Below are 24,756 nucleotides of genomic sequence, written 5' to 3' on the forward strand. Positions count from 1 at the left end.
GCTCCAACCTTCAACCAAGAGTGCTCAAACACATGAGCTGGACCATTGTCAGAGTGACAATGTGACCCAGATCCTGACCAATATTGTTTAGGGAACCATTTCCGTATGATGTTCATAATGAATGGTGGAAGAAGCCAGCAGCAGTATTTTATTCTAGAACCCATTTATTTTTTAACAAATCTCGCAGGCATGAGGCATTACTGTTCCTTGGAGATGGAGCACACAGCGTGCATCAATGCTCTCAATGCCTTTACAGAGAGTTGGGCGCCACAGCTGGTATAATGCTTTATTTCCTGCTCCAACTCCCCTACACCTACACCTTTACTTTTGATGGTTTGCATTGCCCATAATGGGCTTTGCTTGTAAATATTTAATTGGCTACATCGGTGTTTTATTGGTGGTGAGTAAAGTCTGAAAAGGGAAAAAAAAGCAAAAAGTGTTATGGTGATCTTGGTGATGGGAATATTGTGTGTAATGGCAATTATGAGTAGAGAAAAAAGACACATTGTGTTGAGAGATAATAGATACTGCTGATGCTGGAGTCAGAGATAACACAGCGTGCAGCTGGAGGAAAACAGCAGGCCAGGCAGCATCAGGGGTCCCGAAACGTCAGCTTTCCTGCTTCTCTTATGCTGCCTGGCCTGCTGTGTTCATCCAGCTTAACACTGTGTTGAAGCTGTTCATCCTGCACACATCAGGACAATATGCAATAATTACAGACTAACAGGAAAATAACATGTACGCTATATGAGAGAGGAGAACTGATTGGTAGATGCATTGCTATTAAGAATGCACCAATTAGATGATTACAGTCATACAGCTTTACAGCTGGAAACATACCCTTTGGTCCAACTCATCCATACCAACCAGATACCGTATATAAATCTAGTCCCACTTGCCAGCATTTGGCCCTTATCCCTCTAAACCCTTCCTATTCATCCCGATCCCTTCTAAATGTTGTAAACTGTACCAGCCTCCACCACTTCCTCTAGCAGCTTATCCATACTTGCACCATCCTCTGTGTGAAAAGGTTACCCCTTAGTTCCCTTTTAAATCTTTCCCCTCCCACCTTAAACCTCAGGTTTTGGACTCCAGTACCCTGGCAGGATTTGTTACCTAAGACAGTGCCTTTGGAATAATGGTCCGTAGCTTCTGCCTGAAGGCAGCAGGTGCTTTCCTACATCCTGAACTCAAAGCAATTCCTTCCCTCGGCCCGTCTTTGAGGAATCCCAGATGGAATGAACTCACCAAGTTTTGATTTCCAATTCAGAGTGATTCCCCTCTTTTTCCTGCCCTCTGAAACTCAGCAAAACCTAGACAAACAACACCTACTGCCCTCAACATCCTACCCCCACCACCACCAGCTTCTCCCTCCCCTCACGTTAGCGCCAGTTACAGCAGCAGAAACACCTCACACTAGTCCTAATGGGAGGTCCTGTGTGTTTTGAGAAAGGCTGAAAACTTTACAATGCAGAGGTATCATCCCCATAAGGGCGGCACGGTGTCTCAGTGGTTAGCACTGCAGCCTCACAGTGCCAGAGACCCGGGTTCGATTCCAACCTTGGGCAACTGTCTGTGTGGAGTTTGCACATTCTCCCCGTGTCTGCGTGGGTTTCCTCCAGGTGGTCTGGTTTCCTCCCACAGTCCAAAGATGTGCAAGCTAGGTGGATTGGCCATGCTACATTGCCCGTAGTGTTCAGGGGTGTGTAGGTTATAGGGGGATGGGTCTGGGTGGGATGCTTCAAGGGGCGGTGTGGACTTGTTGGGTCGAAGGGCCTGTTTCCACACTGTAGGGAATCTAATCTAATCTATTCATTCTCACACATTCAACCAACAATCATTCAGGCTGTACAACCTCTTGAGCAACATAGTAACTGAGCTCAGGTATTTGCTGTCACTTCAGAAAAGGACATTGGCTGGCACAGTGCCAACATGCTAGGCCTATAGTAGGGGGTATGTCCGGGCTCAGTAACTGGGTGCCCAGAACTTGGGGAGGGAGGGGGTTTGGTGGTGGTGCTAGGGGAAGGCTGCAAGGCTCATGTCGGGGTCCCGTGCCAGGAGCAGCACCAGCCTGTGAGTTCTACCCCGCCAACATAAAGCTGCCAAGTGGAGAATTCAGCTGCTTTCAGGAATACCCCAGGGGCTCTGCAAACCAGTGAATCTCACCCAGGGGCAGGATCTAACCATCTATATTAAGGTGGAGTGACTAAGGTAAGAAACTGGCTGAATATCTCTTGCCTCATGTTTGTGGAATCCTGAACATTTCTGTCCTATGACACCCAGCTCAAAGTGCAGGCCAACAGAGCAAGTCATTGATATAACAAGGTGTGGAGCTGGGTGAACACACCAGGCTAAGCAGCATCTTAGGAGCAGAAAAGCTGACGTTTCGGGCCTAGAACCTTCACAGAAATGGGGGAGGGGGAGAGGGTTCTGAAATAAATGGGGAGAGAGGGAGAGGCAGATCGAAGATGGATAGAGTAGAAGATAGGTGGAGAGGAGACAGACCGGTCAAGGAGACGGGGATGGAGCCAGTAAAGGTGAGTGTAGGTGGGGAGGTAGGGAGGAGATAGGTCAGTCCAGGGAGGATGGACAGGTCAAGGGGCGGAATGAGGTTAGTAGGTAGGAAATGGGGGTATGGCTTGAGGTGGGAGGAGGGGATAGGTGAGAAGAAGAACAGGTTAGGGAGGAGGGGACGAGCTGGGCTGGTTTTGGGATACGATGGGGTGAGGGGAGATTTTGAAGCTTGTGAAATCCACATTGATGCCATTGGGCTGCAGGGTTCCCAAGAAGAATATGAGTTGCTGTTCCTGCAACTTTTGGGTAGGAATTTGCGGCACTGCAGGAGGCTCAGGATGGACATGTCATCAGAGGAATGGGAGGGGGAGTTGAAATGGTTTGCGACTGACAGGTGCAGCTGTTTATTGCGAACTGAGCGTAGGGACCACTTTGCAGAACACCTAGGCTTGGTTCGCAATAAACAGCTGCACCTCCCAATTTGCGAACCATTTTAACTCACCCTCACATTCTTTAGACGACATGTCCATACGGGGCCTCCTGCAGTGCCACAACGATGCCACCCGAAGGTTGCAGGAACGGCAACTCATATTCCGCTTGGGAACCCTGCAGCCCAAAGGTATCAATGTGGATTTCACAAGCCTCAAAATCTTCCTCCCCCCACCGCATCCCAAAACCAGCCCAGCTCATCCCCACCTCCCTAACCTGTTCTTCCTCTCACCTATCCCCACCTCCCACCTCAAGCTGCACCCCATTTCCTACTTTCTAACCTCATCCTGTCCCCTTGACCTGTCCGTCCTCCCTGGACTGACCTATCCCCTCCCTACCTCCCCAGCTACACTCACCTTTACTGGCTCCTTCCCCACCCCTTTAACTTGTCTATCTCCTTTCCACCTATCTTCTCCTCTATCCATCTTCTATCCGCCTCCATCTCTCTCCCTATTTATTTCAGAACCTTCTTCCCCTCCCCCATTTCTGATGAAGGGCCTTGGCCCGAAACGTCAGCCTTCCTGCTCCTAAGATGCTGTTTGGCCTGCTGTGTTTATCCAGCTCCACACCTTGTTATCTCGGATTCTCCAGCTGCTGCAGTTCCTGTTGTTTCAAGTCGTTGATATGACTGATTCATTCAGAACATACAGACCTCTCATCAACTTGGCATGGTTTATGGCTGGAATTGCACTGCAGAGACATGTGGCCTGCACAAAGACGCTTTGAGCAAATTCCAGCATGCAAACGAGGTGCCTAAGGCTTTATGCTTTCTACACATGAACATAACTGCAAAATGTGACTGCCACACTGGACTCAGTTCTGATTGTGTGTGTGTGTGTGTGTGTGTGTGTGTGTGTGTGTGTGTGTGTGTGTGTGTGTGTGTGTGTGTGTTAACAGGTAGAGCTACTCTAGAGACTTGAGGACAAAGTCTAAACTGAACTGACACTCAGTTACAACTTGGAAGGAGCGCTGCACTGTGAAAGCAGTGACACTGGGTGGGGGGCACTGCCAGGGGTAGTTGGTAGCGGGGGGTGGGGGAAACGGCGGGTGACATTTGTCAGTGGGGTGGGGGGGATGATGGAGCTGTCTTCCAAATGAAACAATGATGTCTGTCAGGAAGATAAGAGAGTTCTGAGGAGGGGTCACTGGACCCAGAACATTAGCCCTGTTTTCTCCTTCACAGATGCTGCCAGACCTGCTGACTTTTCCAGTGACTTTGTTTTTGTTCCTGATTTACAGCATCCGCAATTCTTTCAGTTTTTATTCTGGAAGATAAGAGAACTTTTGGCACTACTTGAAGACCAGGAAAGCTGAAGTGAAACTCTGATGAAGAGTCATCTAGACTTGAAACATTAGCTTGCTCTCCCTCCATGGATCTGCCTACCCGCTGAGATCTCCAGCATTTGTTAGTTTCAGTACAGGTTCCAGCATCTGCAGTCATTTGCTCCTACATTAGAACATGATTATCCACTCATTATCGCATTGTCTTTGTTGGAGCTTGCAGTGCTTAACTTGGCTATTGTGTTTTTACACTGCAGCTGTGATTTACATTTCAAAAAGCATTTAATTGGGTGTGAAGCACTTTGGGACATTCTGAGGTGGCAAAAGGTGCTAAAGAAATGGGGGGGGAGGGCAGTGTTGGAGTGTGTGGTGGGGTGGGGGGGGGAGTAAAGAAACGCAGGATCTTTCTCTTTCCTGAAATTCTTCTCTGGCATTGTTCATAGTTACTTGTATCCTCAAGGTGAAAGCTGCCAACTGCTGGAAATAACCAGGGGCCTTATTGCCAAACCTGAGCCACAGAAGATCGGCCCCTGTCCAAGTGAAGGCTAGCTAGGGGAATCCAGGTCAAGTGAAGGTCAGCCGAGGTTGATTAATTTTTGTGTGACCAGAGTGTTAAGTGTTATGGAATGACCAAAGTGGAGACTGGACCAGAGTGTCTCTATTTGGCAAGTTGTTTCAAATGCAGCAGCTCTGACCTACCAAATTGCAACAGGGTTGGAGACCTAGCACTATCCTTATTATCTAAGCTAAATCCCTGAAAAGTGAAAGGTATAGGATCTGGCTCAGAGCCTGGGGAGGCAGACTTAATGCTGGCTTTTTTTTTGTTGTTGTTCATAAGTGCAATTACACACCTCTAAAGCAGCTGGGACTTGAGCCTGGGTCTGTCAGTCCAAAATAACAAAGTGTGGAGCTGGATGAACACAGCAGGCCAAGCAGCATCTCAGGAGCACAAAAGCTGACGTTTCGGGCCTAGACCCTTCACCGACACCTTCCACCCCAACCTTCAGTTCACCTGGGCCATTTCCAGCACATCCCTCACCTTCCTGGACCTCTCAGTCTCCATCTCAGGCAACCAGCTTGTAACTGACGTCCATTTCAAGCCCACCGTCTCCCACAGCTACCTAGAATACACCTCCTCCCACCCAACATCCTGCAAAAATTCCATCCCCTATTCTCAATTCCTCCGCCTCCGCCGCATCTGCTCCCACGATAAGACATTCCACTCCCACACATCCCAGATGTCCAAGTTCTCCAAGGACCGCAACTTTCCCCCCACAGTGATCGAGAACGCCCTTGACCGCGTCTCCCGTATTTCCCGCAACACATCCCTCACACCCCGCGCCCCCCCCCTCCCCCCCCACAACCGCCCAAAGAGGATCCCCCTCGTTCTCACACACCACCCTACCAACCTCCGGATACAACGCATTATCCTCCGACACTTCCGCCATTTACAATCCGACCCCACCACCCAAGACATTTTTCCATCCCCTCCCCTGTCAGCTTTCCGGAGAGACCACTCTCTCCGTGACTCCCTTGTTCGCTCCACACTGCCCTCCAACCCCACCACACCCGGCACCTTCCCCTGCAACCGCAGGAAACGCTACACTTGCCCCCACACCTCCTCCCTCACCCCCATCCCAGGCCCCAAGATGACATTCCACATTAAGCAGAGGTTCACCTGCACATCTGCCAATGTGGTATACTGCATCCACTGTACCCGGTGCGGCTTCCTTTACATTGGGGAAACCAAGCGGAGGCTTGGGGACCGCTTTGTAGAACACCTCCGCTCATTTCGCAACAAACAACTGCACCTCCCAGTCGCAAACCATTTCCACTCCCCCTCCCATTCTCTAGATGACATGTCCATCATGGGCCTCCTGCACTGCCACAATGATGCCACCCGAAGGTTGCAGGAACAGCAACTCATATTCCGCCTGGGAACCCTGCAGCCATATGGCATCAATGTGGACTTCACCAGTTTCAAAATCTCCCCTTCCCCTACTGCATCCCTAAACCAGCCCAGTTCGTCCCGTCCCCCCACTGCACCACACAACCAGCCCAGCTCTTCCCCCCCACCCACTGCATCCCAAAACCAGTCCAACCTGTCTCTGCCTCCTTAACCCGTTCTTCCTCTCACCTATCCCTTCCTCCCACCCCAAGCCGCACCCCCAGCTACCTACTAACCTCATCCCACCTCCTTGACATGTCTGTCTTCCCTGGAGTGACCTATCCCCTCCCTACCTCCCCACCTATACTCTCTCCACCTATCTTCTTTACTCTCCATCTTCGGTCCGCCTCCCCGTCTCTCCCTATTTATTCCAGTTCCCTCTCCCCATCCCCCTCTCTGATGAAGGGTCTAGGCCCGAAACGTCAGCTTTTGTGCTCCTGAGATGCTGCTTGGCCTGCTGTGTTCATCCAGCCTCACATTTTATTATCTTGGATTCTCCAGCATCTGCAGTTCCTATTATCTCTGTCTGTCCAAGGGTAGGAACACTACCACTGCACCACAAGAGCACCCCCAACGCTGCCTTCCTAACGGGAATTGGACAAGCACCAGAATAAATAATCACTACAACCATCAGACAATTGGGAAAGGGGCTTAGAGTGAGACAAGATGACTTGCGCTGTAAAGAGACTGTAAAGAGAACAAAAATTGTTACCCTCTGTCTTGTAACAGTCCCACAGTCTCTTTTGTTTGATGCCTCGATTGAGCATCAGCTCCACCCTCCACAAACAGAACCCATTCATTCATTGCAAACTGACAATCAAAACAAAGCTCAACAGTTCTCATTCTCAGATTTCCCCAGACAACAGCAAAAACAATAAACCAGCTCATTCAAACAGGCTGGAACTTAAACAGCGTGGAGCTGCAGGAAGCAAGTGTTAAAGGGGGCACGACAAGCAACAAGTGAGGAGTTTAAAAGCTAATGATAAAGGAAAAAAGTAATATGATCCTTTAAAAATAGAGGAATTCATTGTAAATGAAAACATGGAAATAGCAGAGTTGCTGAATAATTACTGCATATTAGTGTTCACAGGAGAGGATTATGTTCCTGAAACTGAAGGGAAATTAACAGTGAATTAAAAACTGAAATAGGCACATGTGAGAAATCAGCATTAGAAAAATAACGGTCCTAAAGGCTGACAAATCCTCATATCTGATCGTTTTGTCCGATCAGGACATTACAGGTTCTTGAACCACAATCTTCCCCAATGTCAGGGAGCATTTGTAAAGAGATTAACACTTCAGCTCGATGACTTTTATCAGATTCATTCTGACAAAAGATTATTGACCTAAGCATTTCCTTCTGTCTCTTTCCCTATGGCTGCTGCCTGAGAGTTTTCAGAAATTTTTGCTTTTTTTTCCCCCAATTTCTACTATTCACTGTATTTTGGATTTTCTGGAGTACTCTCAATTCAGGAGTTACCCCTTCAGGTTTGCAAAATTGTAAACATTCTATTTTCAGAAAAGAGGTGATAGAGACGGAAAAAAGGAAGACATTATAAACCTGTTGATCTAATATATTTTGCGGAAAAATTATTGAAATCTAATTTTACCTCAGCACTAAAAGAGAAATTTGAGACGATGAGAGAGCAAGGGAGCCAACATTGATTGATAAAGGCTAGGTCAAGTCTTGCTACACAGATTTTTAATCAGGAAGGAATCAAGGGTTATGGGGAAACGTCAAGAAAGTGGAGTTGGAGATTAACAGATCAACCATGACTTCATTGAATAGCAGAGCAGATGTGAATAGCCTACGTATTGATATTCAGATATAAGAACTACTTACAGAAATGTATTGACAGAGGCACCTTCCTCCAAAACAATGAGTGTATATCGTCCTAGATTCCTAACAGCCTAATAGCTCAAAATTGTATCTGACCTGTTTCCCTCATCTCCACTGTGCTCCCTCAGAGTTGAAGCCCAACTATTTACAATCCACACAATTGATTTACATAAAGTACTTTGTGTACTTTGGGCAAATTTGCTGATGATTTAAGATAGGCAGAAACCACGTTGTAAGGAGGATACAAAGAGTCTGCAAAGGCACTTACAAACCTTAAGTAAAGGCCTAAAATTTAACAGACAGACTTAGGTGTGAAAATGAGGTTGTTCCCTTTGAGAATATTTAAAGAAAATATAATATTCTTTAAATGGAGAATATTGTGGCACTGAGGGATCTGGGACTCACCAAAAGATCAGTTTGGAGATGCAACAAATGATGAGGAAGACAAATGGAATGTTGGTCTTTATTGCAAGGGAAATAGAATATAAAATAAAAACAATCTTGCTACAGGGCATAGATTAGACAACACAGCAGTGCATGCAGTTCTAGTCTCCTTACTTAAGGAGAGTCATACTTGCATTGAAGGCATTTTACTGAAGGTTCATGACGCAGATTCTTGGGATGAAGGGATTGGCAAATTGAGGAAGATTACTCATGAAATTGTAGAATCGTACAGTACAGAAACAGACTCTTTGATCCAACTTGTCTGTGTTGACCATTTGACTGATGAAGGTTTGACCATCATTCGTTATACTTTAGAAAAATAAGTAGTGATCTTATTGAAATGCAACATGATGTCTGAAGAGAGACTGGATCAGTTAGGACAGCATTCCCTGGTGTTTAGAAGAATGAGGGGAATCTTATATAGAAACATGTGGACGATAACTGGATTAGACAGGTTTAATGCAGGAAGGATATTCCTGATGACCAGGGAAGTCCAGAATCAACAGTCACAATCTAAGGGTGCAGGATAAGCCATTTAGGTCAGAGCTGAGGATAAATTTCTTCTCTGAGAGAGTGGTCATCCTGTGTAACTATCTGCCACAGAAAGAAGTTAAAGCCAGAACATTAAGTGTGTTCAAAAAAGAGTTAAATATTTCTTAGGGCTAAGGGCATCAAAGGGTATGGGGAGAAAGTGGTAACAGGAAACTGAGTTGAATGATCAGTCAGGATTGTACTGAAAGGCAGAACAGGCTCTCTCCTAGTTTCTAAGTCTAAAATTACTCAGATCTACCATTCCACGTGTTCTTCTCTGAAAGAAAACTACGTATCTTTGCATTTGAATGGCACCCCAATGAAGTGTGTTCCACTGCACTCACTGGAATACTGTTCCACTGTCCTCTTGCAGTTCCGATGCTCTGACCAAGGTGAAAGAGCTGATCATCGGCTCCATTCTCTAACCTCTTTACAACCTTCAAATCAGCAAACATATCATCTCACCCTTCTCTTCCCCAGGGGGACGATGCCCAGTTTGTATCATTCCATCCTTTCACTCAAGCTCATTCCTCTCCTCTATCCTTCCAACTTCTTCAATCTCCTTTTCACATCATGGCAAGATGCCAATACAGTGCTCTAAATGCGATCACAGCAATCATTTACAAACAGGCAGAATTCCCTTATTATCTCAACTCAATATTAACCTTTTACAACATGCCCACATCACATTAACTTCACTTGTTGCATCAAGCACTGTTGCGACAGTTTCTCTTTCTTGCCAATCACCCTAGCCCTGTGCCTAACACATAGATAAGGCTCACAGGGAGATGGTGGTGGTGGGGGCGGGGGTGCGGGGTGGGGGGGGTGATTGGTGGGGAGGGAGGTGGCAGGTCCCAAGTCATTGTTAACTCATGGAACAGAATTCCACAAAACACGTCAAAGGAGAGTTTTCCTGTTCTGTTGAGTACCCCCCTCCATGGCATGTTGTGGGCCCATCCCATAGTACAACTGGATCTACTACCCAATCAAAACCAAACGTCACAAATGACTAGAAAGATCCCAATGTCACACTCAAAAATGAGAGCTCTTCTCTCAGTCCCTTCACTGATAGCCCAACCTGCCCTGGTTGACTGGGTGGTATGTGGAGGGTGTTGGGAGGAAAGAGATGTGGGCGAAGAGGTCACTTTGGATAAAGGGAATATTTACAGGACAGAGTGGATGTTTATGGGGGAATCTGGCATGAAAAGATGCCATGTGTTTAAAACATGACTTCCTTTAAAGTAGCTGAAAGCTGTTTTTAAAAGCACTTTTTATTTTCTTAAAGCCAATCCTCTTAAAGGGGAGTATCATACAGCTACCCACCTGCTGGGGAAGGTCCAGTTAACACCTGGATTTGCCAAGAGAAATTTCATTTCTGCCAATCCCCTTTAAAAGGCAAATTCTAATTAAAGCTGCTGCTGATCCCTACCAGTCATTGGTCCCCAGTAAAAGACGCACAGCAAGCTGGAACCATAAAGCTCTGTTTGATCTTTCCCCTTGCCTTTGGAACACCTATTAAATGTGCCAAGCTATAAATTAAGAAAGGTTTCTATATGCATTGCAACGCCCAAGCTAGACACATACACACATAACCCCAGCTTCCTCACCCTCACTCCCAGGAAATTTGTGCATATTCCTGCTGGTCAGCTCATAACTGCATCTGTCATCAATAGACCAAGGGTCAGACTGAGAGACAGACAGGCACAAACAGAATAATAAACTGACAGCATCTCTCTCCAAACAACACACTCATAGCTGGTGTTGTGGGAGGGTGAGCCCCTCTCTCCATCCTAGCACAAAATCTAACAACATGTAAGGGTGACACAGGGACAAGCTTTTAAATGGAGCTTTAAAGAGTTATGACCAATGAACCATTGTCCAGTCAGAGTTTTGAGAAATGTGGAACCAATGTAGGTGAATAGAATTAAGATCCAGATTGACTACAGCCAATTGTCTGGAAGACGGGCTGAATGGCCTGTGTTCTTAAGCAATATTTCACTACTAGTGCATGGGTTGGATTTGAAAGATTATTCCTACACCAAATGGCTGGGAGCTGAACCCTTCCATTAACTGGGCTACGGTTTATCACCTCGATGAGTACTAGGTGCTGGTTAGCTATGAAGTCCATCACAAACCAGGTGCACCAGAGAATGCTGGAGAAACTCAGCAGCTTTGTCAGTATCTGAGGAGACAGACACAGAATGAATGTTTCAAATCAGTTCCAAAAAGAGTCACATTGGGTTCAAAACATTAACTCTCTTACTCTCCAAAACGCTTCCAGACCATTTCAGATTTCCAGCACCTGCATTTTTTTTCCATTTACTCCACTTACACTTGCTGGGGGAAGAGGCTGGGTGCATTTAGCACTGGCTGCTTCCGTGGTCCTAATATGATCAGACTGAACCTCCGTAGGTACCTCAGTATGTGAATCAACCCAGGGCAGTTAGAAGGTATGTGTGTACCTGCCTGCCTGACAGTCTGACAGATTGTACCTCTGTGTCTGCCTGACAACCTAATAGATTTATCTCTGTGCCCACCTGACAATGTATTTGCGCATTTGTATGCCTGATATTCTGTGCGACTGCACCTGTCTGCTTACCTGACAATCTGTATGTTTGTGTGCATGTCCATTTGTGTTTGCTTGACCATCAGTGTTTGTGCATGTGTTTGCCTATGTGTCTGCCAGTCTGTCTGTGATAGTGCATATGCACTGTCTGCCTGATAATTTGTACTTGTGTATGCCTGCCCTCCCCCACCTCTTGTCCCCTCATCCTCTTCCTTCTCCACCCGCACCTTCTTGCTTTCTAATCTCATCCTCTCCTTGCCCCTTCTTTTCCTCCATCTCTCTCATCCTCTCCATTCCTTTCCCTCCAGCCCTGAGGTGACTGAGGAGCACGGACACAGGCTGATTTCCCTGTTAACACAAAATAATGAGTCCAATGAGAGAGCTGCCACTGAGATCAGTTTAACTCAATAGCAGCCCGGGATCAAGCATTTTCCAGAGTCTGCTTTGATGTTGTTTATGGGCAGCCTGTTCACACACCTATTAATGTGACCTGTCAGTGGAAACTTGCACATTAGCAGTTCTGCAATGGAGTGGAAAAGTTAACTTATCCTTACGCTGTTGTGTATCCATATAATCACAGGGGGAAAAATAAAACCTGCCTTAAAAGGACATCACAGCTCTGCGTATACATCACAGACTAAATCCAATGGCCAAGGTCCTCAAATCGGGGCACCTTTAGATCACTCCATCTGGCGTTAGTGATCCAGGATGTCAGATAAGTACAGCAGCAGAACTGTAGGGAAATAGTGAAGGTATGTGGGACAAATTCTTAATAAAAAGAAGCCCCATTGTCAGCTTTCAAAGGAGTCTTATTCTGAGGTAGAAAATTTATAAAGTAGTAGTTAAACGGTACAATGTTAGCTAAGACATTAACAAGTGTCTTAATGACACTACCTCAGAGCAGGGAGGGACGGGGTAACAAGGGGGAAAGTATATTTTTTCAGGGACAGATGTGAAGTGCGATTCAATTGATAAATACTGACTGAATGAACCAGATCTTGACACCAGGATCTTGAGATTTACAAGGTAGTAATGAAGACAGGAGGGAATGACATTGAGAATGTCATTGCACTCCCATGTGTTTTAATATGTGGAATATTTTCCCCTGGGATTGAGCAAATTGAGCTGATTCCAATGCATGATTCAACTTTTTGGATTTACAGGAGGTTCAACAAGACCAGTTTTTTTGGGGGGGGGGCGGTGCGCTGGTAGGAGAGAGGGTTGGCATACGGAGAAAAATAGGAGAAGCTGGGATCCTTAAAGCAGTAAAGATAAAGAGGAAATTTCACAGTGGTGTTCAAATTGATAGAAGTTTGGCAGGATAAATAAGGGAGAGTCTGTTTCCATCAGTCAGTAACCAGAGGAGACGATTTTTTTTCAAGTGGTGAATATATCAAAAGGGATAATTTTGTAAGAATTCAGTGTGTTATGATTCAGAATGTATTGCCTGAAAGGGCAGTTGAAACTGATTCAATAGGGAGTCTCAAATCGGAATTTGATGTACACTGAGGAAGGAGCGTTTCACAGAGCTGCTTTGGGGACATGCAGTGTGACTCATTGGATCACCTCTTTCACAGAGTCAGCATAGGCACAACGGAGTGCATGGCCTCTTAATGCTGTATAACCTCAGGAACACTTTTTAAAAATCTTCCCTTACCCTCTCTACTCTCAACCTCACCAGTCTCTCCACATAACCCTCATCCTCTGCAACATTCAAGCAAATCTCTTTTACAGCCTGTTCCTAAACAGAAGCCCCCAGAACTGGTCATGGTTCTCTATTTGAAACCAACTGTGATTTCCAACAGCTGAGCATAACTTGCTTGCTTTTGTCCTCTCTCTTGCTCCTTATAAAACCAGAGATCCTGCAGTCTTTTCAACAACATTTTCAACTTAGCCTGCCCAACACCTCAGAGTCTATGCTTCAAAACCAAGACAATTTGAAGGAAAGCACCACACTGACCCCAAGCAGCAGCTCAGCATAGACCAGCGAGTCCCAGTCATTGAATGGTGAACACTCTGGTTACTAAACAATTAGTGGGAGAGAGTTCTGAAGAAGACCCGAAACATTGAGTCTGATTTATTTTCCACATCGCTGCCAGACCTACCAAGTTTCAACAGTTTCTGATTTGTTATGGAGAGACAGAGGGCTGGTTTGTCAAACACAGGGGAAGGGAGGGCAGGGGTTAATGCAGGCAGAGAATGTATATTTCTTAATAAACCTGTATGAACCCAACATCACAGACTTACATACCAAGCAGTATAGTGATGCATGAAGACACATGACAGCAAGAGATAGGCAATGATTCTGTAAGGGTCAGAAACAGTGAGGGGTGTGCACACACAGAGGAACAGTAATACTCAGAACCTCAGAGTGGATCCAGGCAGCAAAGTCTCTTTCAGTGCCCCTGAGTGACTCCAGCTACACCAGCACAGTGTAAGGCAGATCAAATCATCCTTCCAAATAACATTTCCAACAGCTGTGTGCAAATCAGCACCATGAGGATTTTGTTTCATTGCCGATAAGTTTGATCCTTATTGTGTGATTGAGGAGTGGGTTGGGGGTCAATGTAGGCAAGAACTGGTAAAGAGTGTATAAGGCCAGGATTGGGACATAGCCCAGACATAGGGGTGGGAGAAAATTCCTGGATCGACAGGGGGAGCAGACACTAGATCCCCAGAGGATGAGATTCCAGGACTTGATTAGGGAGGAACCCCTAATCAGCAGCGAAGAGGATCACAGATCCCTGAGAGTGAGGATCCTAAAGACCTCAGACACCACAGGGGAAAGGATTCCAAAGCCAGAAGAAAAAGCTACCAGGACTTAACTGGGGGGTGAGATCCCAGATACCAGGAGAAAATATTAGATCCCTGACGATTCTACTCCACAGTGTGGAAGATCCCAGGGAACCCAGATCCTCAGAAGAACAGATCCAAGATCCCCTGTAGGGGAAAGTAGTTCAAAGATGGGGGGGGGGGCGGTGGTGTTGGATCCTAGATTACTGGGAGGTCTCAGATCCCACATGAAAAGATGCCAGGTCCCCCAGTGGAAGTAATCCCAGTCACAGGAAGAGATCTCAGTTTCTCAGACAGGTTTCTTGCTGTGCAAGAGATCTCATTGAACGAGGGAGTGGGGGTGGAACCGCAGACACACCGGGAAACCTGAGAGATACAGGTGATCCAAATCCCGCTCGCCGCCGGATTCCAGAACAAATCCTACTCACCAGCTTTGCAGGGATCCTTGTACTCGATCTGATCCGGAGTGACGATCTCCGCAGTTGATCCCAATCCCGGAGAAAACATGAGCAGCAGCAAGACAGCGGAGAACAAACGGAGTACAACCATTGCAAACCCGCGGGACAGAGAGTGAGGGGACCCGGGGGGGGGGGGGAGGTCAGAGAGTGAGGGGACCCCGCGGGGGGTCAGAGACTGAGGGGATCCGGGGGGTGGTCAGAGAGTGAAGGGATCCCGGGGGGGGGGATCAGAGAGTGAGGGGACCCCGCAGGGGGTCAGAGACTGAGGGGATCCGGGGTGGGGGGGGGGGGTCAGAGAGTAAAGGGACCCCGGGGGGGATCAGAGAGTGAAGGGACCCCGGGGGGGATCAGAGAGTCAAGGGATCCGGGGGGGGGGGGTGTCAGAGAGTGAGCGGGTACCGTGGGGGGTGGGGGTCAGAAAGTGAGGGGATCCGGGGTGGGGGGGGGGGGGGTCAGAGAGGGAGGGGATCCGGGGGGGGGGGGTCAGTGAGTGAGCGGGTACCGGGGGGGTGGGGGTCAGAGAGTGAGAGGATCCCGGGGCTCTGAGTCGCTTTCCCGGGAATCTCCCGATCAATGAGCCGGTTCCACTTCACCGCCTCGTCTCAAACACAGAGAGATCCACCAACCAGCAGCCGACCAGATCCCGGGGTAGGTCCTGGAAATGAAGCTGACGATCCAGAGGGAGAGACTCCAGGCCCGTCCCCCAGAGTCCGGGGGCGAGGGGGGGGTTGTCGGTGTCTGAGTCCCGAAGCCGGGAGCCTGGGGCTGGGCAGCGTAAGGAAGCAGGCACGGTTCCCCAGACAAATACAGGCAGGGTTTCTGAGGGAGGGGCAACCAAACATTAAAACTCTCCTTTCTCCCCACACATACTGGCAGAGTTCGTCCAGCAGTTTGTGTTTTTGTTTCTGAGCTCCAGCTTCCGCAGTCCTTTCGGTTTTTAAATGCGAACGGAGACCGCGCTGGGGCTGGGATTGGTCACGGTTTCATTCCCCATTGAGAATGAGAGAGCGGCCGGGTTCCAGCACCACTGTTCCCCGAGAGCTCCCCGCTTCTCTCACTGTGAACCGAGCGGCAGTGAGATTCAGGAATAGCTTATGGCACTGGGCACAGAGTGTGGTACGGAAAAGCAAAATACTACAGTGCTGGAAATCTGAGAAAAAAAGTGTCCGAGAAATTCAGCAGCTCCTCCTCAGTTCTGAGGAGTAAAGCAATACTTATACAGTTAGTGGTAGGGTCATGGGGAGTGTTGTTGAACAGAGACCCAGGGGTGCAATTACATAGTTCCTTGGAAGTGTACTGGCAATTGACAATCTACGCTTGGCTTCATTGCTCGGTGTATTGAGCACAGCAGTTGGAATGTCATTGTCAAGGCTATACAACACATTAGCAGACTACTGCGTACATTTCTGGACACCCTCCTTATAGGAAGGATATTATTAAATTGGAAAGGTGCAGAAAATATTTACACGGGACTGAAGGGTTTGAATTATAAGGAGAGGCTGGCACTCTTTTCCCTGGATTGTAGGGGGTTAAAGGGTGACCCTATAGAGGTTTTATAAAATCATGACAGGCCTGGATAAGGTAAATAGCAAGGTCTTTAACAACGAACGAGACCGTTCAAAACTAGAGGGCAGAGGGCAGAGGTCAAAGGTGAGAATGGAAAGATATAAAAGGCAACTTGGGGGCAACCTTTTCGCACAGAGGGTGGTGCACAAAAGGAATGAGCTGCCAGAGGAAGTGCTTGATGTAGGTGGAGTTACAACATTTAAAAGATATTTGAACAGGTACATGAATAGGATAGATTTAGAGGAATATAGCCAAACCGCAAGCAAAAGGAACAAGTTCAGTTTGGGACTCCGAATGGTCTGTTTGCATGCTGTATGACTCTATGACCAGACACAAAACATTAATTATGTGTCTCTCCACAGATGGTGTCATATCTATTGAGATTTTCCAAGATTGTTTTTATTTATCAGAAAGGCGGGCTGACATTCATGAAGGATCGTAATCTACCTATAGTCTGGAAATACCAGATGGGCGCAGGTAGCCCAGGCCCCAGGCCAGAAGTCTGGGATGCTTTCAGGATCTTTCTTACTTCAACACATTTTGGAGCCAACCAGACAGCAGACCAGGCTAGACCCAGTACTGTACAATAAGACAGGAATAATTAATTAATGACCTTATGGAGAAGGACCCCTTGGTGGTAGTGACCACAAAATGATTGAATTTTACATTTAAAGAGAGACGAATGGGACCAAGACTGGTATTTTGACCTAGCAGATGAAATGAACAGCTATTTTGCATCAGTCGTTATGATAGACAATACAGGTATCGTCCTAGAGAAAGCTATAAAATCAGGAAATGGAATTGAGGGAGGTACTCCAGCAAATTACAATCACCGGGGAAGTACAAATTATTGGAGCTGTGGCCTGACCAGTCTTGGGCTCCTGATGGACTTCATCCAAAGGTCTTAAAAGAAATAGCTAGTGAGACAGTTGATGCCTTGAATTTACTTTTCCCAAATTTCCTAGAGTTTGGGAAGGTTCCAATAGATTGAAATTTAGCAAATACCCAACGCCTTTATTCAAAAAAGGAAGATGACAAAAAGCAGGAAACTACAGGCCAGTTAGCTGAATATTTGTTAGGGAAAATGGGAGAAACTATTACTAAATATGACATTTGAGAAAGTAACACATGTTCTGGATAAAGGGTAGCTGGTGGATGTACTGTACTGAAATTTCCAGAACTTATTTCTTAAGATCCCACATCAAAGATTATTGCAGAATATAAAAGTTCATGGTGTAGGTAGAATATATTGGTATACAAAGAAGATTCTCTCACATGAAACAGTAGACATGTGGGTCATTTTCTGGTTGCCAAGGTATAACACTGTGCCACAGGGATTACTACTCAGGTCTCAATATTTTAAAATTTATATAAATGACTTCCATGAAGCGATGGGAGATATAGTAGCTAAATTTGCTAATTACAAAGAAAAGTAAGATGTAAAGAGGATACAAGAATGGGCAAAGATCTGGCAAATAGGATATAATGAGGCTATAGTGCAGGAAAATGTGAATTGTTCATTCTAGCTGGAAAAATAAAAAGCAGTATATTATTTCAAAAGTGAAACATCACAGAACTCAGAGATGCAGAACGAACTGCATCCTTGTGCATGAATTACAAAAGATTAGTATGAGGTCCAGCAAGTAATTAGGAAAGCTGATAAAATGTTATCATTTATTTATTTAATTTATTTATTTCACGTGTATCTTGATACAAAATAGAGTGAAAAGTGTTGTCTCAGTCGCTTCCTTCCAGTGCCATCTTAAAACACAGAAAAATAAACTAAAACAAAGAAATATAAAGTTAGAGAAATGAAGAAATAAGGGAAGTATCCAACTTTACAGTCCTTCTTATTAAGTATTCTGTCATGGGCCATGGGCCTGGTGGCCAGGCATGAATTCCCTTCACCACACCACCGCTGCAGGAACAAAAGTTGCCATTCATCGGTACTATCATGCCTCCATTCACACATTCATCCCCATGAGTCCTCACTGGATCTCAGCAATGCAGGCACCATCAATGCTGCTGGGTACTGAACCGGGTCAAACTCGACTCTACCGCGAGCATGAGTCCCCTTTGGACCACCTTGCCGATGCTACTGATGCCACCTGGACTCATACTGGGAACCCAAACTCAACTCTGCTACTGCTATGAGTCCATGCCGCTGTGCCTGCTCAAGTCCATGCCGCTGGGACTGTTCGAGTCCGTGCCGCTGGGCCTGCTCGAGTCCGTGCTGCTGGGCCTACTCGAGACTGTGCCGCTGTGCCTGCTCGAGTCCACGCCGCTGGGCCTGCTCGAGTCCACGCCGCTGGGCCTGCTCAAGTTCGTGCTGCTGGGCCTGCTCAAGTTTGTGCCGCTGGGCCTACTCGAGTTCATGCTACTGGGCCTGCTCGGGTCCACGCCGCTAGGCCTACTTGAGTCCACGCCGCTGGGCTTGCTCGAGTCCGTGCTACTGGGCCTGCTCGAGTCTGTGCTACTGGGCCTGCTCGAGTCCGTGCCACTGGGCCTGCTCAAGTCCATGCCGCTGGGCCTACTCGAGACCGTGCCGCTGTGCCTGCTCGAGTCCATGCCGCTGGGCCTGCTTGAGTCCACGCCGCTGGGCCTGCTCAAGTTCGTGCCGCTGGACCTGCTCGGGTCCGCGCCGCTGGGCCTGCTCGAGTCCATGCTACTGGGCCTGCTCGGGTCCACGCCACTGGGCCTGCTCCGGTCTGTGCCGCTGGACCTGCTCGAGTCTGCGCCGCTGGGCCTGCTCGAGTCCATGCCGCTGGGCCTGATCAAGTCCGTGCTGCTGGGCCTGCTCGAGTCCGCGCCACTGGGCCTGCTCGAGTCCGCGCCGCTGGGCCTGCTTGAGTCTGCGCCGTTGGGCCTGCTCGAGTCCGTGCTGCTGGGCCTGCTTGAGTCCGTGCCGCTGGGCCTGCTTGAGTCCGTGCTACTGGGCCTGCTCGAGTCCATGCTACTGGGCCTGCTCGAGTCCGTGCCGCTGGGCCTGCTCGAGTCTGCGCCGCTGGGCCTGCTCGATTCCGTGCTACTGGGCCTGCTCGAGTCCACGCCGCTGGGTCCATTCGCCACTGCCGCTGCCATTGCTGTGACTCAACTCTTTACCAAGAGGTAAGTAAAATAAAATAGAAGAGGGAGAAAAGAGAAGAGAGAGAAAAAAAACAACAAAAGAAAAGCAAGATAACAAAGTGTGAAGCTGGATGAACGCAGCAGGCCAAGCGGCATCTCAGGAGCACAAAAGCTGACGTTTTGGGCCTAGACCCTTCATCACAAAAGAAAAGCAAATGGAGTGGATGAATCCCATACTTAGAAGCTCTACTCCACTGCATCTTACCAGAAGTAAAATGTTTTCTCTTTTGTCTTTAGGTGAAGCGAATAGGAAAGGAAGGAGGCTGTGCTTCAGTTATACAGGACATCAGTTAGACCACATCCGAAATATTGTGTACTGTATCAATTACTTTATTTCAGGAGGGATGTAACTGTGCTCGAGAGATTCACTAGGCTATATCTGAAATATATGATTGACTTATGATGAAAGGTTTGGGAGACTAGGCTTGCGTCCAATGGAGTTTGGAAGAGTAAGTGTAACATATACGATCCTCAGGAGTATTGGCAGGGCACTGGTGAAAAGGATGTTTCTTCTTCAGGGATGATTTAGAATTAGAGGTCACTGTGTAAATACTAGTGGCTGGTAATTTAAGACAGAAGTCAAAGACAAAAAAATCAAAAACAAAAGGAGAATTCTTTTTCTCACAGAGGGTTATGATTCTTTGAAACTTTCTTCCTCAATACTTGGTGGAGGCAGAGTTGTTGAATAATTTTAAGGCAGATGTTGATTCTTGGCGAGCGAGGGGCTGAAAGAGCCATGGAATAATCAGATTAACTGTGACCTTATTAAAATGCTGGTACAGGCTAAAGCAGCTAACTTGTCTACTTGAGCTTCTGATTTATACATTCATGTAACAGTTTCATTCCTTTCTGAATGTTGTAATTGAACTTTCTTCCATCATGCTGTCAGGCAGTGCATCCCATACCTGCTGGAAAACCTTTCCTCATGTCACTTTAGCTGAGTTCTAACTAGTGTCATGACATGACATTCATCAGCATTCCCATCACTGAATCTCTTGCTATCAAAATTTTGGGGTTAGAACTGACCAGAAACTGGATTGGAACATTCACATAAACACAGCGGCTACAAGAGCAGGTCAGAGGCTAGAAATCCTGCAGCAAGTGACTCACCTCCCGACTCCCCAAATCCTGTCCCCCATCTACAAAGCATAATTCAGGAGTGTGATGGAATGCTGCCCACTGCCTGGATGGGTTCAGCTCCAACAACCTCACGAACCTAGGCAGCCCACTTGATTGGCACCACATACACAAACATCCACTCCCTCCACCTCTGACCCTTAATAGCAGCAGTGTGTACTATCTATAAGAAGTGCTGGAGAAATTCACCAAAGATTCTCAGACAGCACCTTCCAAACTCACGATTACTTCCATCTAGATGGACAAGGGCGGCAGATACAAGGGAATACCACACCCTGCGATTTCCCCTCCAGGCCATGTACCATCCTTACACGGCAAAGATCGCTGTTCCTTCACTGTTGTTGGGTGAAAATCCTCAAATTCCCTCCCTAAGGGCTCTGTGGATGAACCTACAGCACATGGACTGTAGCGATTCAAGAAGGCAGCTCACCACCGCCTTCTCTAGAGGACTAGGGATGGGCAAGAAATACTGGCCCATCTGGCAAAGCCCATATCCCGTGAATGAATCAAAACACAAAAAATAATTCCTTCCAGTTGGATACTATCCTCCTGAACCCATTGTGGTTACAGAGTGATCATCTGGAGCATGTATTCTAGAGGACTGTCAGCCTGCTGCCTGTTGTCCTGTGCCTCTGGCCTCTGCTGCAGCATAGGAAACATGCAATACATCAATCTCTTGATAGTCCATCATTCTACTCAACAATAAACCTTTGAATCTAATTCACTCATAATAATTATGTGTAATCAATAAGCCCAGACATTTCATTGCACACCTGCAGGGCAGGTGAGAATTGAAACTGGACCTTCTGGCTTAAAGGTAGTGACACTACCACTGCGTCACAAGTGGTGGTTTCCCTCTCAACACCTTGAACAATTATTAACACATTTATTGTTGTTTCTTGGTTAAAAGCAAATCTTCCTCCTCAACACCTCGACTAAGTTTTTCAATGGCACTCACCCTATTCCTTTTAATAGATTCTGTCACACAACTCTGTATTAGGCAGATATTCTTTGATATGTACTTTTACAAACATTCTAAACTCTTCCTTTCCCATTGCCCTACAAATTTCTCCTTTTCATGTATTTGAAACTACAAAGTAAAAATAGGTTTTCAACGTTTTATATGTGCTGGTTCTAATAACCTTAAAAGGCACTAGGTCATTAATTTGACTTCAACAGCAAACACAATAAATAGAATAGGAAGCAACGGAACTGCATTTTACACCAAAAACGAAGAACACAATCTCAACCTGCCTTGAAATTTCCTTTTTTTTTGAAAATTAGTTATGTACACAACTAGAAATCTCAAAAATTCAAGAAGTCATAACCACAAAATCAAACTGGAAACAGTGGTCAATCCAATTTACATTCAATATTCAAATTTAGATATTGGTTATTGTAAACCATGATCAGATTTATGTGTGGTGTTTGACTCGTGGCGATATATTGCTGGACTTAGGGTTGTTGGATTGAATGATTAGCTAAATTAACCAATTATTTCAGTGGGAAACAGCAGCAAATCTCAGTTGTGAAGATTCAAGGTCATTGGAATTTTATTTTGGATAATAAAGTTGTGTAGGCATACGGGGAAAAGGCAGGAGATGGCATAATACAACTGGACTGGGTAATTGAGCCAGTACAAACATGATGGGCCAAATGGTCTCCTTCGGCATTGTAATAGTTGTGATTCATACAGTGCAGTCTGTAGTCTCAGGCCCAAAACCTGAATTGGGACATGTTCAGTTTAACAAAGGCTCAATGAGGAGGCAGGAATCTGAATTCCAAAAAGTTTTCAGCTCATTGTGGGCCAGGATCCAGCCAGGAGTTTAAAATCCCTACCAAGACGTGGCCATTGAGCTTGTGGAACCAATCCGAAGACTGCTGGTGTCAACCATTACAACCTACTCAGAAACCTGTGCAGGTATTATCTACAGCTCAACTCCTCCATTTCAATACAGGCCAGGATGTGCCATCTCCATCTCTGCATCCTCGGGTACCAGCTCATCCCCTTCTCTAATAGACGGATTGAAAATGAAGATAGAAATTTAAAATTTTAAAATCAAAGCATTACTTAACTGGAAGCCAATGTAGGTCAGCAACCACAAGGGGTCAGGAGTAATGCAAGTAGGTCACAGACAGCAGGAGATTTGATGGCTTCAAGTTTACAGAGTGTGGCAGACCAGCCAGGAATTGTTGAAGCTGGTCAGTGCAGGATGGGATGATGATTTTCAGCGACGGAAGTTGAGAAAGGGTTGAAGAGATAACACAGTGTGGATCCAGAGGAACACAGCAGGAAAGCTAACGTTTCAGGTCAGGACCCTTCAGAAAATTTTCTGAAGTGTCCCGACCCGAAACATCAGCTTTCATGCTCCTCTGCTGCTGCCTGGCTTGCTGTGTTCCTCTGGCTCCAACACCAGCAGTTCTTACTATCTCTGAGAAAGGGGTGAAGACTGGCTCTGTTACAGAGGTGGAAATACTTGGTCTGAGTAATGGCAGAACTAAGTGGTTGGTAGTTCATCTTGGAGTCAAATAAGACACCAAAGCGGCAAGAAAATATAAAGACTACTTTTACTTTGCACTTCAGGCTAAAAAATGGTAAAAGGTACAATTTTAAACTAAGGAAAACATGGAAGATGATGTTGCAGTTTTTGACATGAGTTACTGAAGCTCATTGTGACTTGTATCTATAACATTGTCTTTATTGAAGCAGTGTGGGAGAATACCAGACACCTTAGCTCTGTGTTCAGGGGAGCCTTGCCCAGAGCCAGTTTTCATATTGGTTTATTGATCAAAATAATTGTGTGTGTTCAGCAGTGCTCGGTATAGTAACAACTTTGCGATTAGTTCCTGCTGCTTTGTTCAGACAAAATGGGAGAATTATCTATTCTGTGAAGGAAAATGTACTCAAACTCTTTCCCTTCCTCATGTGTGGAGAATTATCAGCAAATCTCCTGATAGCTGTTCTCAATTACCATTTCTCTGTAAACTGTTTTCTTTGCAAATTCATTGAAGGAAAAAAGTGATTTAAAAAACACCTTCAGAGACACTGAAAGGTCACATCTTTTTTGATTCAATTTATTATTGTCACACATACCAAGATGTAACAAAAAGTACTGTCTTGCTCGCTATCCAGACAAATCCTACCCTACATTAATACATCGGGATAATAGAACAGAATTCAGAATATAATGGTACAGCTACAGGAGAAGTTACAGAGAAAGACAAACTCTAATATGAGAATATAAACCTGATAACAGTGGCATGCTTTTGTACCTTCTTCCCGATGGGAGAGAGGGGAAGACAGTGTAACCAGGGTGGGAGGGGTCTTTGATGATGTTGGCTGCTTTCCCGAGGCAGCGGGAAGTGTAGATGGGGTCAGTGGAAAGAAGGCTGGGTTTTTGTGCTGGACTGGGCCATGTTCACAACTTCCTGTAATTCAGAATCCTCTCCCCATCCCCCTTTTCTGATGAAGGTCTAGGTCCAAAACATCAGCTTTTGTGCTCCTAAGATGCTGCTTGGCCTGTTGTGTTCACCCAGCTCTACACTTTGTTATCCTGTAATTTCTTGCTGTCTTGAGCAGACCAGTTGCCATACCAAGTTGTGATACATCTGAACAGGATGCTTTCTGTGGTGCATGTATAAAAACTGGTAAGAGTTATTGCGGACATTCAGAGTTTACTTAGCCCGCCGAGGAAGTAGAGATTTTGGTATGCTTTCTTGACTGTAGGTCAATGTGGATGGCCCAGGACACATTGGTGGTATTTACTCCTTAGAACTTGATGCTCTTGATAACCTCAGCACCATCGATACATGATGTGGAGGTGCTTGTGTTGGACTGGGGTGGACAAAGTCAAAAATCACACAACACCAGGCTGTAGTCCAACAGGTTTATTTGAAATCAGAAGCTTTTGGAGCATAGGCTCCTTCATCATGTGAAGTGGAAGAGGAGCACACAGGCGCAGAATTCATAGGCAGAGAGAGATCAAGGGCAAAGAGATCAAAAGATCATACAAATGATGAGTGGCGGGTCAGATGATAAGTCTCTGCAGGTGATCGAAAGTTG

General features: G+C 46.3%; 1 protein-coding gene across 2 annotated transcripts in view; it reads right to left on the bottom strand.

Annotated features, from left to right (window-relative positions):
• Window positions 1-15,038, bottom strand: part of LOC125467640 (tolloid-like protein 2) — a 143,216-nt gene extending 128,178 nt beyond the window's left edge. For both annotated transcript variants that reach the window (XM_048563771.2, XM_048563770.2), the window contains exon 1: window positions 14,835-15,038. In XM_048563771.2, the coding sequence (XP_048419728.1) occupies window positions 14,835-14,955 (121 nt within the window). In that variant the 5' untranslated portion in view covers window positions 14,956-15,038. The remainder of the gene's footprint in view (window positions 1-14,834) is intronic.
• Window positions 15,039-24,756: the final 9,718 nt, after the last annotated feature.

This window comes from Stegostoma tigrinum, chromosome 37 (genome assembly GCF_030684315.1).
Source record: "Stegostoma tigrinum isolate sSteTig4 chromosome 37, sSteTig4.hap1, whole genome shotgun sequence".
In the NCBI taxonomy this organism is placed as follows: domain Eukaryota; kingdom Metazoa; phylum Chordata; class Chondrichthyes; order Orectolobiformes; family Stegostomatidae; genus Stegostoma; species Stegostoma tigrinum.